Source organism: Sinocyclocheilus anshuiensis, unplaced genomic scaffold (assembly GCF_001515605.1).
Source record: "Sinocyclocheilus anshuiensis isolate Anshui unplaced genomic scaffold, SAMN03320099.WGS_v1.1 scaffold1145, whole genome shotgun sequence".
NCBI classification, from domain to species: domain Eukaryota; kingdom Metazoa; phylum Chordata; class Actinopteri; order Cypriniformes; family Cyprinidae; genus Sinocyclocheilus; species Sinocyclocheilus anshuiensis.
In genome coordinates this window covers 411,324-426,788 of record NW_015557118.1, presented here as the reverse complement: position 1 = coordinate 426,788, position 15,465 = coordinate 411,324, and the positions used below count along the sequence as shown (strand labels likewise).

General features: G+C 38.8%; 2 protein-coding genes across 2 annotated transcripts in view; both read left to right on the top strand.

Annotated features, from left to right (window-relative positions):
• The first annotated feature begins 5,735 nt into the window (after positions 1-5,735).
• Positions 5,736-8,442, top strand: fzd7a (frizzled class receptor 7a). The gene has a single exon (XM_016472829.1). It carries the CDS (start codon positions 6,185-6,187, stop codon positions 7,844-7,846), a length of 1,662 nt encoding a protein of 553 aa, XP_016328315.1. The 5' UTR covers positions 5,736-6,184; the 3' UTR covers positions 7,847-8,442.
• Positions 8,443-11,502: 3,060 nt separating this feature from the next.
• Positions 11,503-15,465, top strand: part of kiaa2012 (KIAA2012 ortholog) — a 28,892-nt gene continuing 24,929 nt past the window's right edge. The window contains 2 exon segments of the mRNA XM_016472801.1: positions 11,503-11,604; positions 11,714-11,983. Of these exon segments, the coding sequence (XP_016328287.1) occupies positions 11,503-11,604; positions 11,714-11,983 (372 nt within the window).

The window sequence follows — 15,465 nt, the reverse complement described above, 5'->3', positions numbered from 1 at the left end:
CACACTAAGAAAAAGCAGAAGGAAAGAGTGAAAGATAAGACGAAACTAACTTGTCAACTCACAAAACATACATAAACATGTCAAAAAGGGAGTTTACAAGTAAATTGTGTTTATACCACTAAACTGTGTGGCAATAAAACATCTTAAGCATCACATTCTGGTGCAGTTAGGGTGTGGATATCTGTCATGAAGTCCTGTGGAGAAAGCCTGGAGCTCTGTTTCCGTAACACAGTGTGATGTTCAGTAAGCTGGATGATCAGAGGGCTAAACCAAAGCTTTCCTCCCTTTTCCTGTCCCTTGTGACAGCAGTACACGGAAAGCTGGAGAGGGACTGAGCTCTTGGCACAAAGATTAAATGAGGGAGATTTAACTGCTAATTAATTGCAGGTCCAGCTCACACACACACACACACACACAAACACCCTAAAAATTCTCTCACATGCAACTACACAAGCTTTTCTCTCTCAAACACACAAATCTCACACACAGAAACAGACATTCAAAAGCTCTTAGTGTATATGTGACACATTTTAAAAGGAATTACAAATATTATGAGCTGGTTTTCCTCATATTATGTCCCAGTTATGCCTTATATTTCTGACAACAGAGAGAATGGACATGGTCCTGTTTATTGATTCCTTTCAGCTTTTCATTGCATAAAGAGACCTTTTTCTTGTCCAATCCAGTTCTTGACCAATCCCAGGTTGAAAAAAGTACACTTCCATAATATACTTAAAGTGCTCTATTTTCGCGCACTAATTTTGTACTTAATATACTAAAAATGATTCTTTAGTACTTCTTAAGATAAACTTAGGATCAACTAAGTGTACTTAACTGCTATCTTGGGACAAAAACATTAGTACACTCAAGTGTACTACAAGTGGTGACTAAATACATTTTTTTAATACAGAGATAGTATGTTATAAGCACATTTCGGTTCATATTCATGGTGTCCCAAAATAGCACAGTTGAGTACACTTAGTTGATCTTAAGAAGTACTAAAAAAATCCTTTTTAGTATATTAAGTACAAAATTAGTGCGCGAAAATAGAGCACTTAAAGTACATTATCGAAGTGTACTTTTTTAACCTGGGATTACATTCAATTTGCATATTATATTCTTTTAAAGTACATTATTCCATAATAAGTACATTTTAAAAGTATGCTAAAGTGTACTTCTTTTTTCACAAGGGTAATTCCACAGCAGGGACAAAATAAAAACATTTCCTATAAAACTTGTATACTGAGAAATAACTGGATAAACTGGAAAAATCTAGTACTAAATCTACTAACAGAGGCATTGTTTGAAATAAATTGGGGGTAATCTGCATGTTTGCGTAGATATTTAACTGTAATTTGTAAAAAACGGTGCCCAGAAGTTGTGCCCATTTTGCACCGTGGACGTCATGTTTCTCTGGAGAGGCCGCATTAACCCCTTCCATATTACACTGGGCCCCATTAGCCGAAATGAATAAGCCTCCTGTCATTTATGATTCAGCGCCTGCAGCCTGTCCCCAGGCAATGCTCAAGAGTCCAGCGTAACCTGCATTTCCTGTGGCTCTCACTCTCTTTCTGCCTGTCTCTGCCCCGCTTTCTCTCTCTTGTGACTATCTTCATTCATTCCTTCGGCAGACACCATCCCTTCATCTACTGCGTGCACCTCTCCCAGTGCATGAGAACCACTGTCATAGGCAGACTTGCCTGGGGCTTTTTAAATATGTATGTGAATCATGATACTCTCTCTTGCCATTAGCTATGGAAATATAACGCAAACAAAGGACATTTATATGGAGCTGAATGCTGATGAATGCTGTGGCATCCTGCAGGTCCAGACCGACATAATCAGGGTATAAAACAGGGTTGTATTTCCTCTCTAATACAAGCACGCTATTCATTTAGACAAGAGCTAACATTTCTTCAAACATGAAAGTGTTGAGTAGTGGGTTAATATACAGGCACCACCCAGTGCAGATATATGACTATACTCCATCTGGGTATATGACTCTGTAAGCAGGAAAATCTCCTCTGAAGACTTCCAGAGAGCCTTACCAACTGACACGGTAGCTAAATGACCACAGTGATATACACTTGGCCCAGGACGATGTGGCTCAAAGCACTCACTGACCATCCTTAAGTGTTTTATTTGCCTTGCATGTGTATGCAGTGTTGAGTTATGTGCCACAGTCCTCAGTAAGTTAACGTTGGTGCCAGACTACGGGAAACCGAGGGCTTGACCAAATCAAAACAGACTCACCCGCAAATTTACGGACCTGCTACTGAAAGAGCTGAATGGCCAGGGAAGGATTTTCTGCTTGTGCCATTCAATTGTGCTTTTTCTTTTATTTCTCTTTTGCTGTAATTAATATTATTTGAGGAAAAAGGGAGGAATACGAAAGACTAAAACTATGGCATAGGTGCAGAAAAGTGATATTATTTAGTAGTAATATTTAGAAAAAAGTGCATGAAGAATGTGTATGATAAAAACATCTCTGGGACAGCAAATCCAGCATGGTGTAATGAGATTTCCTCATGTACAGAACGTCCTAAATCATGAGGCTTTGATGGGATGAGCATCAATAGATCCATGGAACAAACTGTAAAAGTAACTGCACATAATCTGGAAAACATATAAGTGATTAAAACATAGCACCAATGGGAGGAGATGTTCTTGGAAAACTAACAATGCATTTCCAGAATTTCCTGGAAACGTACAGTTAGTTCCCAGCAGTCATGTCAGAGACGTTTCACTTTTAATCATGTAGTTTGTAGTTTTTGTCTCAAGGGTCGGGTGAATATTGGTGGGTGTGTCTGTCTGAGCGACTCCTTTGGGAAATCAGCCTCTCTGAAACCATCACTGATTATTAGTAAAAAATATATAATTTAGTTTGCTTCACTGACCTAGTTGAAAGAAACAACATAATTGTTTTGTAAGACATTGTGATTTCGCAAGGTTTTTGCTTCAAATGTCAAGTCATCATTATTTTTATAGTGCTTCATACAATAGAGATTGTTTCAAAGTAGTAAAAGTAGTACTAAACTGAACTTCAAAACTGATGCAAATCCAAATTCTGCTGTAAGGCAGCTGTAGCAAGACAATGAATAATCCTTATTCAGCTCAAGTCAGTTCAGTATTGGTTCAATTCAGTTCAATAACTGTGACGTTCATTATGAAACAAATGTGAGTTCAGTTTATCATAATATATTTGTATGTTTAGATATAGGTATGTTTATAAAGCATTTGTGGTTAAGAAGTATATAAATTTGTATTTTTCTTAGAACATATCTGATCGTTTCGCTATATAAGACCCTTAATCCTCGGCTGGGATCGTGTAGAGCCCTTTGAAGCTGCACAGAAACTGCAATTTGGACCTTCAACCCATTGGCTCCCATTGAAGTCCACTATATTGAGAAAAATCCTGGAATGTTTTCCTCAAAAAACTTCATTTCTTTTCAACTAAAGGAAGACATGAACATCTTGGATGACATGGGGGTGAGTAAATTATCAGGATTTTTTTTTATTCCGGAAGTAAACTAATCCTTTAACACACTAAAACAAAAAACACAAGCTTTATTATATACACTGTATTTTTATGCTCACCTCAGATGTCACTCGTCAAAATGTAGAGACATGCAGAGCTCTAACTGGGCCTATAAAACACAGAAACAACAATAAATATTGACACGCAAAAAGCAGTGGATTGATTTTTTGTCAGGATGATTAAAGGTCAAATTCAATTAGCCCCCAAAATAAGTATGATCCACAGGTTAATAAAGACACTACTCAAAGCACAGCCAAATAGAATTGGAAAGTTTAGAGTTTCAATTAAGTTCACGTCATGTCAAAGAATTTTCAGCAAAATACAACAGATGGTGTAGTTTATTCCACTGCATGCCACCCATATTCCCTTCATTACCACCCTCTACTTTCTCTCTTCAATAGATGAAGTGTAAAATGAGGAGCTGAGCAGTGCAAGAGCTAATAAGGTCCAGTGGGAAACCACAAACATTAATGAAGCCTACTAAAAACTCATATGAACTTCTCCAACTGGTCTAATCATCTCTACTAAATAATTTCTTTTTGACATCTCTCAATCCACCCATACCAACATATCATACCAACTCTTAGAATCTTTTCCTATTGCTAATATAGACTGTTTCACATAGTCTGCCTTAATGTTGTTCCTACTTTTATTGGTCCTACTAAGGTACGTTAAAAAACTAAAAGTATGTACAAAATAAAACACTCTTGCAGAGTAGCATTACATTTTCAACCGTATTCTGTTCTCAAATTCAAACAGGAACAAGAATCATGAATTATAAAATCATGCTGTATTTTATCACTTAAACAACATCAGAACAACTTACTGGATGTATTTTTCAACCCTAGCAACTATAATCTAATAAGCCAGAAAAGTATACTCTTAAGAAACTGTCAGTCAAAGCTTTAAGTTGCATGTCTCTCGAAACATGAAGTGAGTGTATATGCTCAGCGATCAAACATGGGCTGCTGTAGAGCTACGGTGAGCACCAGAATAAGCGTGCCATAGCGCTCATTTCTGAGGCAGCAGCTTTGGGCTCTGTGTGATTGATGTTGAGGTCCATAGAGCAGATCATCTCCCTCAGCCCTCACATTTACATACCGAGTAACCAGGCATACAGCTATAAAGCTCAGATCTATTTTTAAAACACACTCCAGCAGAGAGAAGAAGATTTTTTATTTATGATTAAGAATAAGTTATTTAATAAGCTCTGGCTATCGCTGGTCTCTGACAGTTAGTAATTAATTGGTTTATAATTGTAACAAGTTGTGAATATTCCCCATTTTTGGCACCACTGAAACTGTGTTTGGTTTATCAATTATTTATTTTCCTCTTTAAATCTGGACCTTAATAAATTTCAGAGAATTTTCCATACAGATTGCATGTAGTTTTTCCCTTAATCTCATCCTTAAATGGACACACTCTTCATGTGCATTTAATTCTCTGCATTCTTTGCCCTTAAGTAGCCCAAATTGTTTAGCTGATGCTCCGCACCTGCAATGCGTGAGAATAATTCAAATGAAAATTATCAAAATATTTACCCACTTTCTAGCAGGGTTGAAAAGTAGGTGTGAGGCCTGTCATTAGGTGTGTGCATTTTTCAGTAGATTAACATTTAAATAGTAAATGTAACCTTTTCAAAACATCTTAAAAATAATACTGCAACAAAAATATGCAGATATTAAGAAAATAGATCTGGAAAATTGTATGTACTCACAGGATTTTTTTTTTTCTTTTAGTTTAGCTTTTCCCACATGGATTTGGCACTTATTTAGTTATGTGACTGCCAAACTTTGAAATATAAATTAATATACACATATTTTAATGGCGACAATATTCATTATTACCATTTGAAAGTTTTTTTTTTAACAAAAGCTGTATTTGAATCGAGAAACCCCAGTATTAGTCACGTGCATGCCCAGTGAATTACTACACTTTCAGAAACCAGCCTATGGATTTTTTTTCTCCGCCCTATATAGAAGGAACGTTTCTGAAAGCTGAAACCCTCCGCAATTACATCCAATGACCAATCAAAAGCAAGACGCAAAGGAAAACAAACCCTGTGATTGGTCTAAACCGCTACTGGTTTCAAGGGGCCCCGCATAGAGGGGCAGTGAATCTGAATGAGGGGTGTGTAGAAACCGACGGCACATTATTGTATGTGCGCCTCACTTGCGCTCAAACCTTCAGTCAGTGAGAAGCGCGTCTGCCGAGCGCACACGAGACAAAGCGAGGAGAGCGCACTCTGCTCAAGACATCCGACTCAAGTTTTCCAGCAGCGACACGACTCTCTGAAATGCAGCTCTAAAGTCATTGGATACACAGACTTGATTTGGAGAGCCAGGCGGAAAACTTTAAATAACAGTCGGAAGATTCTCTAACAAACGTTGAAGAAGGGAAAAAAACGATGCGCTCGTTGTGGATTTAGTTTGGATGTATTTTCGGACTTGGTGACTTCTTGTCAGGGTTTTCTTCCCAGATCCACTCATTTGCCTAACATGCTTGCTTTTAGACCACGAGTGTCGTGACAGGAGCTCAAGCGAGGAGTTTTTGATCGTTTAAACGCAAACGAACTGGTCACACAGAAACTTTTTCTCAGCCTAATTTCTTTCGCACCGAATCACCCTAATAACAGCTCTCCTCAAAATGCAACACTGTTGCGGGATTACTCGATACTATCTTCTGTTCCTCACCCTGGCCCTGCAGTCGTCCAGCGGCCAGTATCACGGAGAAAAGGGCATCTCCATTCCCGAGCACGGTTTCTGCCAGCCCATATCGATACCTCTCTGTACGGACATCGCCTACAATCAGACCATTATGCCCAACCTTTTGGGTCACACCAATCAGGAGGACGCCGGGCTGGAGGTGCACCAGTTCTACCCCCTAGTGAAAGTGCAGTGCTCCATGGACCTCAAGTTCTTCCTCTGCTCCATGTACGCGCCGGTTTGCACGGTGCTGGAGCAAGCCATCCCGCCGTGTCGCTCCCTGTGCGAGCGCGCGAGACAGGGCTGCGAGGCCCTCATGAACAAGTTTGGCTTCCAGTGGCCCGAGCGCCTGCGCTGCGAGAACTTCCCGGTGCACGGCGCGGGGGAGATCTGCGTGGGTCAGAACACCTCGGACGCGGGAAGCCCGACCTCAAACCCGACGCCCTACGTCCCAGAACTGATCACATTACAGCCGAGCGTGGTCAGACCCAGCCAGCAATTCACATGTCCGCTGCAACTCAAAGTGCCCACTTATCTCAAGTACCACTTCATGGGGGAAAAAGACTGCGGGGCGCCGTGTGAGCCCACTAGACCCAACGGGCTGATGTATTTTAGAGAGGAAGAGGTCAAATTTGGCCGGCTCTGGGTTGGAATTTGGTCTATTTTGTGCTGCGTTAGTACACTGTTCACCGTTCTCACGTACTTAGTGGACATGAGGCGGTTTCGTTACCCGGAGAGGCCCATCATCTTCCTCTCTGGGTGTTACTTCATGGTGGCTGTTGCATACGCAGCTGGCTTTTTCCTTGAAGACAATGTCGTTTGCATTGACAAGTTCAACGATGATGGTTATAAGACCATCGCGCAGGGCACGAAAAAAGAGGGCTGCACTATCCTCTTCATGATCCTCTATTTCTTCGGCATGGCAAGTTCAATCTGGTGGGTCATTCTGTCCCTCACATGGTTCCTCTCAGCGGGAATGAAGTGGGGTCATGAAGCCATTGAGGCCAACTCTCAGTATTTCCACCTTGCCGCTTGGGCTGTCCCAGCGGTTAAGACCATCACCATCCTCGCCTTGGGCCAAGTGGATGGTGACATTCTCACCGGGGTGTGCTACGTTGGCATCTACAACGTGGACTCTCTGCGTGGCTTCGTCTTGGCGCCCCTCTTCGTCTACCTCTTCATTGGCACCTCGTTCCTCCTGGCCGGCTTCGTGTCGCTTTTCCGCATCAGAACCATCATGAAGCACGACGGCACCAAGACGGAGAAGCTGGAGAAGCTGATGGTGCGCATCGGCGTGTTTAGCGTGCTCTACACGGTTCCCGCTACCATCGTGATCGCGTGCTACTTCTACGAGCAGGCTTTCCGCGAGCAGTGGGAGAAGACCTGGCACATGCAAACGTGTAAGCGATTCGCCGTCCCTTGCCCAGTCAACAACTTCGCCCCCATGTCTCCAGACTTCACCGTTTTCATGATAAAGTATCTGATGACCATGATCGTGGGAATCACCTCTGGATTTTGGATATGGTCTGGGAAAACTCTGCAGTCTTGGCGCAGGTTTTATAAAAGGCTCAGCAATAGCAACCAAGGCGAGACGACGGTATGAAAAAAGAGCGAGTCGTCCTTATAGTTTCGGTCAAGCTTTGACCATGCAACTTTTCTCTGAGATAAATGTCTCGAGCGGAGAACTGTTACGCGACTTGTTGAGTGAGTTTTGTGGACACTACTAGACGTTTCCACAGTGCAGACGGACCATCATGGACAGTGTTATCAGCCTGAGTCTGTTTAACCATCGGTTTTTCTCATATATTTGTATGTGAAAAAGACTATGTTTCTGTGCAACGTAGACAGTACTGAATGATTTGCGCAACGCAAACGGTCCTGTAGCTACCTGAAAATATTGGACGTAATTTGCCTTATACACATGTACCATCCTTTGTTTTAACTGGGGACTTGTATGACTTTCGCAGCCCTCCGTCGACAATCATGCATACATTGGCATAAATGGACCGTCAAGTACGCATTAGGATTGGGATACTTATATGCATGTGTACAGCTGTGAATTTATGCAAGCTCCCTTTAAACGATGTAACGTGTAAATAATCACCTTTTCTGAAAGAATATATGTATTTATGAAAATAATCTTGCTGTTTTTTACTTGATTTTTAAAATTTGGTAAGAGACCTTTGTATCTGTACAGTTTCGCTGAATAAAATGATTAGATTTTTAACCGACTCATTTTACTCTACAGATGGCATTACACAGTTCTTGTTTGCAACCAATTATTTTTAATATCTTGAAAACAAAGACATAAAGATGTGTAGGCCTACACCACACACTGATCTTTTAAACATTTAGTTTTTTTTTTTAAGAAAACCATATCAGAAAGTGCTCAATGACTAAACTGAAATAGTCAAAATTATTTTTAATGTTATTATAAACAAGACAAAGTCAGCCTCAGTAAATGAGACCAAATAAAATTGTGCGTTCAGGTGTGTGCTGTGGTGATATTTATTGTATTTATAGTAAACGACTAAAGAGTATTTGTGTTTATTAGGGAAACTCCTGCAGCTTTACTGAGATGATGCGTAAGGCCGGGGCTTTGGCGCTACCTACAGGTGACTTATGTTGAGAACACTAGATTACAAGCGGAGTTGCCTTGAATGAACTGTAAAACCAAGTTTCAAGGTTGAAAGATACGTTTAATTTTATTTTTAAGCAGACGTTTAGTTCATAATCACATGTTGTAGGCTACATAATTTATCTCCTGTACAACTGGAGAGCTTTAATATATTTAAAAGCATTGCTTTGTAACAACCTTAAAAGTACATTATAAATGTGCATGCTGCAAAGCAATCATCAAAATATTATATTGCATTACATTATTATATTGTGAGCAGAATGCATATTTTATTTCATGAATCATATTCTGTAACAATAATTATGTCGCAAACTTGAATGTCTACAGAACAAGCTGTGAACAGTTTGTAAAATAAACACAAGGCAAACTTTAAGATGTATAATAAAGAACAACAGCAGATCAGTACAGACGATGATATAAAATGCATGGCATATTGCATTATGCCAAAAGTGACTGAAATAAAGTGTAAACAGGATACTCATTACTGAGGTAGTATCCTTAAGTAATTTTAATTTTTACAGAAATTGTTACTGCATCAACACTAATAATACTCACTATCATAATACATTTTGAGAGCAGAAAATAAACCATTTCATTTAATATAATCATGAATTTTTTATTATTTCAATTTGGGCAAAAAAATGACTTAAAGGGATAGTTCACCCAAAAATGAAAATTCTGTCATTAATTACTCACCCTCATGTCGTTCGTCCAAACTTGTAAGACCTTCGTTCATCTTCGGAACACAAATTAAGATATTTTTGATGAAATGTGAGAGCTCTCAGACCCTGCATAGACAGCAACGCAACTGTAATGTTCCCAGGTCCAGAAATGTAGTAAGGACATCGGTAAAACAGTCCATGTGAGTGGCTCAACTTCAGTTTTGCGAAGTTACGAGAATACTTTTTGAGCACAAAGAAAACAACAATAACATAATTTTTTCAACAATTCTTCTCCCCCGAGTTACGTCTTCCACCATTTTAGAGAGTATCCCAATGCATAAGCATGCTTTCCCCTAAGTGTAAACAACGCTGATTACGCAGATTACGTTCATGCACGCGCTTTCTTCGAAGATGAATGAAGGTCTTACGGGTTTGTAACGACATGATGGTGAGTAATTAATGACAGAATTTTCATTTTTGGGTGAACTAACCCTTTAAGGATCACATTGGATGGCGTTTTTTTTTTATGACAATAGGAGGTTTAATCATCATTACAATACTCTACACAGGCTAGGTTGAGAAAAAGCAAGAGCTAAGCTCAGGGGGTGTAGGCAGGTTACCGTTAAGTATCCTAACATTTTGTCCTCATCAGCCTATTAAGCCCTGCAGGTGGCCAGACTAGGGTTCTGTTCAGCGTCAAAAAGTATGATCTCACAGAGCAATAAAATGATTCACCATGTAACACAAGGCACATGGAGATGTGGTTGAAGAGGCTAGTGTTGTGGTTCAGGCTGAATAAGTCTTCCCTCTACAGTAAACTGTGAAGCTCAGTTTAAACTTCCAACTTCTTGGAGACTGGAGTATAGGAAAGCACAGGAGCTGATCAAAAGAAACCAACAAATTTTAGTTTTACTAAAACATATTCATTAGCCAGACATAATAACACCTGCTGTCATAAATCACTCCATGTATCTTTCTTTGTATTTTTTTTTTCTTTTCTTGTGGCTAAACTGTCACGGTATCCTCTCACATTATTTAAGGACATCCGGCAGGTCTTTAGCTGTAAGCTTGAACAATTTCTCCTGTCTATTTGATTGATGGAGGGGGTTTTATGTGAAGGAAGGAAAAGTCTATTTCTTGTGGCACAATCAATAACACTAATTAGGGATGTGCTATCCTGGGCATATGACAGGACGTGTCCTGCAGGAGACCCAGTTCTGGTTATTCACAAAAGCTGTGAGCTGTCATCTTCCTTTTGTTTGTATATTAGGATGGGTTTAGCTAAGGTAGTCAGAGTTGCTGGCCTGACCAGGAGGGGGTAACTGCTTGGTTGCAACCAAGGCAACAATAAATCAGTTCTGAGCTGTGGAGAGCCTGGCAACTGCAAAGCTCAGTAAACACAGACATTTGTAACATGGGCCGAAATGATTCAGTAGTATGTAAAAGCAGCGGGCGGGGACGCTGAACGAACACACGAATGCATTCTGAATTAAAGAGAAATGGTCACTGAGGAGAGGGGAGCTCGGCCACAAACTGAGGTACGAGAACAAAAGCGGAAAAAAAAAATTGCTGACTCTGAATAAGTTGTTATTGTTTTTAAAAAAAACAACAAAAAAAAAACATGTTGGGTTCCCCAAAGAACCTTGCTATGAACAGTTCTTAAAAGAACCTTTCTTTATATAATCAAAGGTACTTTTTCAATTATAAAGAACCTTTTGTAGAATGGGAAGGTTCCTTGGACATTAAACGTTATTTGTGGAACCACAGATGCCAATAAAGAACCTTTATATTTAAGAGTGAGTTTTACGGTTGCTGTATACACTCTCAATATGACAGACTTTTGATATGAGTTTTAAAACTTGATGTTCAGATCTTTGCAACCGCTACATGACAAGACCACAATCATGACAGGATTATACTTTTTTAGCATTCATTCAAAGAAGCACAAACAACTCCACAATGAAAGATTTTGTCCTCTCTTTGCTGAGTCGTGGGTACGGCCAAATTGTGCCAAATGAAGACGGTCATGATGGAAGACTGGAGGTTTGTTTTGAACCAGAGGTAAATGTTTTTTATATGTCTATATAAGACCAGTTTCAATGAGTCCAAGATAAAGTTTGATTTGTTTGAATGCACACAGTCAATGGAAACATGATCTCTTCTTAACTAGGACTACTTCAACTGGAAATCCCAGCCTCCATTGCTGCGTCTTACCAGCAGCGGCCGTTTTTTTGGAGGCCAGGAGCCAGTTCCTCCTAAGACCTACAGTATGAGGAGAGGGCCTCTTATTCTGTATTCAGAGGATCTCGCACTGGCATACCAGACTGGCCAGGTTAACAGGAAGAGAAAGGCTCCAAGCTGCCCAAAACAGGAAGTTGAGAAGCAGCTGCACATACTGCAAGACCTGACTGGAGCTATTTTGGCTTTTGGAAAAAAGAAGGTAAATCTGAGAAGTAGAAGAATAAATAAAAGTTCTATACTAATTCTACACTATTACCCTTGCAAAGGGAAGTACATAGTGCAGAATACACTTTAATACACTTTAAAACAACATACTTAGGCCTATGTGTAAACTGAATTTAATGTTTTCATGTTAGCTGCAATTAAATGAAAATGTATTATAGTTTGAAATTTATATTAAATGCAATTAGCTGAACTCTAAAGTGCTTTTATCGACCAACTTAAATAGGATTCAAGTACATCTTTATGTTATAATTATACATTTCGGTTACACTTTATTTTAAGGTGTCCTTGTTACAGTGTAATTATACATGTAAGTACTGAGTAATATTAATTAACTACATGTACTTACTATATGTTTAGGGTTAGGATTAGGGTTTGGTTTATGGTTACTTGCATGTAATTATGCATAATTAATTGTTATTATAATAGTAATTGCATGTAACATATGTAACAAGGAATTAAACAAATTCCTTAAACAAAATCTTAAAATAAAGCTACCTATTGTCTTTGAAATATGGTTAAATAAGCAAACCTGTGTCATGTATTTAAATATATTTGTAATTACACATTTGTAATTAAGCTGCAATTCAGTACATTTAAAATAATTTAAATGTAATATTGCATAACATGCTAGAGTTAAAATTAGAATCAAGTACTTTACATTTACACATTTTAATCAAAGCAGATTAAGTGTATTTATAAAAAGTCATAAATTAAAATGTTCTTTAAATTAAAACGCTCTTAGAAAAATAGTCAATTTTCACTTTTTTAAAGTGTGCTTTAGTGTGCTAAAGACTACAAATGATGAAAAGTTTCTTATATATAATTAAGTGGCCTTTAATTTGATCTGAAAGTACAGTTGTTGTTGTTTTAAAATAAGTATTTAGTGAGTGTTCCACAAAATAATGTTGTTACTGTCGTTGTTTATGCAGAGGTCATGAAATTCTGGAAACATCACTCATAATTTAATTACTTGACTTAATAGTCAAGTTTAAAAAACACTGGATACTGAAAAGACCGCTGAGCAGAACAGTCATCTGATTAATGTATCAGTTAACGTACATGTACATGACCGAGTACTGCATGAAACGGTTCCTTATCTGTCAAATTTCTTCAGTTAAGAGGCCCAGATCTACTACAAATGAACCATTGTGCAGATCTGCCTGAAGTTTCCTCCTGATTGCCACAGAGCAAGAGAGGTGGGACGTAAACTTGAGGGACAGGCCAGTCCACAGTAAATCTTCCAGAATTTTACTGCCCAGAAAAGTTGAAACTCAGGTTCAGGTCAGGGTGACAGACTCGGCGGCGGTATTAGTTTACCGGCTCTGATTGCCGTACCTCTGCTCTACTGGCCGGAGAGGTAACCCCATCCTAAAGGCAAGTAGGTGAAATGTGGTATGTTCATTTTACATTTCACTCTATAACCTTTCACTGAGCGCTTCAGCTGCACCTGGGCCAGGCAGATAACGCTGCCATCAGTACGCAGCACACACACACACACACACATATGCAGTCAGTCCTCAAGGTGTCTTCAATTTCCACACATTCCAGGTCAATCAAACTGGTGATTTACCCATAATGTGCCGTTTGACCTCCGTGAGATGTGAGCTGCAAATCTTAATAAAGGTGTCCTGAGGGATTTTACATAAGCACACAGTCCATAATCTATCCAATTCCCGTCCACCACAATCTGCTAATGCTCCACAGCCCTTGACTGTTCCCTCATTATATGCACATTAATCCATCCTCTCTCCGCGCCCCTGAAAATCCCCTGACTGAAAATCAACAGTCGATGCGGAAAGAGATCAAAAAGATCATCGAATCAGGTGTGCATCTTGAACGAGAAAAGTAAACTCTACGGTGGCTTCGTTTTCACAATGTCCAGCTTCTATCATCCAAACATAAACCCACATGAACCATCAGAAGAGAAACTGCCCGAATACTCTGTGATTAGCAGGAAAAGAGCAACTTCAATGACACCGAAAAATTGCTGCAGCATGTGACCGAAATGGCACCCTCTCGGAGCAAAAGGGGAATGATCCAGGTGATGAGAGCTGAATGCAGTAATCAGTGTGTTTACCTCATAGACATGAGGGTTTGGACAGGGACTTGGAAGGGTTCCAGAGAGAAGGGTCTTTGGTTGTGGGTGGTCTGTGTGAAGTCTCGATCCGTCACGTTCAACTATGGCAGAATGTAAACAACACAGGTGTGCTCCAGGGACTAAAAAATGGCCACTATAGTCATCCTCAGCAAGGCCAGCTGAATTCAGACAAATAATGCTCAAACATAATATCAGTATTATTGATAGAAAAACTAAATTGTGATATTTGTTTTTGTTGTTATATAATAATAAAAAGTAACTTTGAAAAACCCAAATTAAAATAATTCCAAAACTAACTAAACTAAAATAAAAATTAACAAAAAATAATTTTAGTTTTGCTTAAAACCTTTATAACCCACCTGCTTTCAACATTATTAAAAAGCACCACTTTGGCAGCCTTAAAATACCATTCAAAACCTAAAATAAAAACTAAATTGAAAAGTCAAACAGAAAAAAAATAATAAATAACATTTTAATCCATAACACACAAAAACAAAATTATATTTTAAATTATAATATTTAATCAATTAAACATTTTATAATTTAGAAACAAATACTGATCAAATAAAGACAAATGCTGTTTGTAAGTTAAACGTTTTATGTGAATAAATAATAGCTACACTGTAAGAAAAATCTCTATAAAAAAGATTATAGGATAATGTCCTGGCAGAAAAGTTTCTTTCAACCCTAAAACACAACACAATGAAGTGCATAATTTAAAATACGGCTAAAAAACTTGGAAAATTCCTTCACATTAACAAAGTAGCCTATAGTGCTGTATTTTTAAGGATATGTATTGTAGTTTTTTTTCTTTTAGGAACTGATTTCAAAGCATTGATGTCTAGCACCTGGTTTCTCTTTATTATTGTTAAATGCTCAACCCAGGAGATCAAAACATCTCAGTTCTCTTATATTCTTTTGAATCTATTGCAAGGTATTGCATCCAAAAGAATTCCAGTGTGACTTCCAGCTCGGCATTCACGTTTTCGTTTTCCACTGACGTTTACTACAAAGAGGAGGCCACGTGCAGAGAAATCCATCATGCTAATTCATTACTTCAGAGTTATGTGCCCTCTAGAAGCTTGCGTTCTGCAAGTGAACGGCGTATTATTGTGCCATTTCAAAGAGGCACAAAATCACTTTCACGGACTTTTTCATTAACTGTTCCCTCCTGGTGGAATGACCTGCCCAAATCAATCCGAGCAGCTGAGTCCTTAACCATCTTCAAGAAACGACTAAAAACACATCTGTTCCACCTTTATTTGACCCTCTAACTCTAGCACTTTCTATTCTATTTTAATTCTACTTTATCTATATTTATCTTCTTTTTTGTTTTATTTTTTATTTAAAAAAAACAA

What these genes read in the sequence shown, in the direction of transcription:
- fzd7a (XM_016472829.1), top strand. Translation starts at nt 6,185, where the DNA reads ATGCAACACTGTTGCGGGATTACTCGATACTATCTTCTGTTCCTCACC.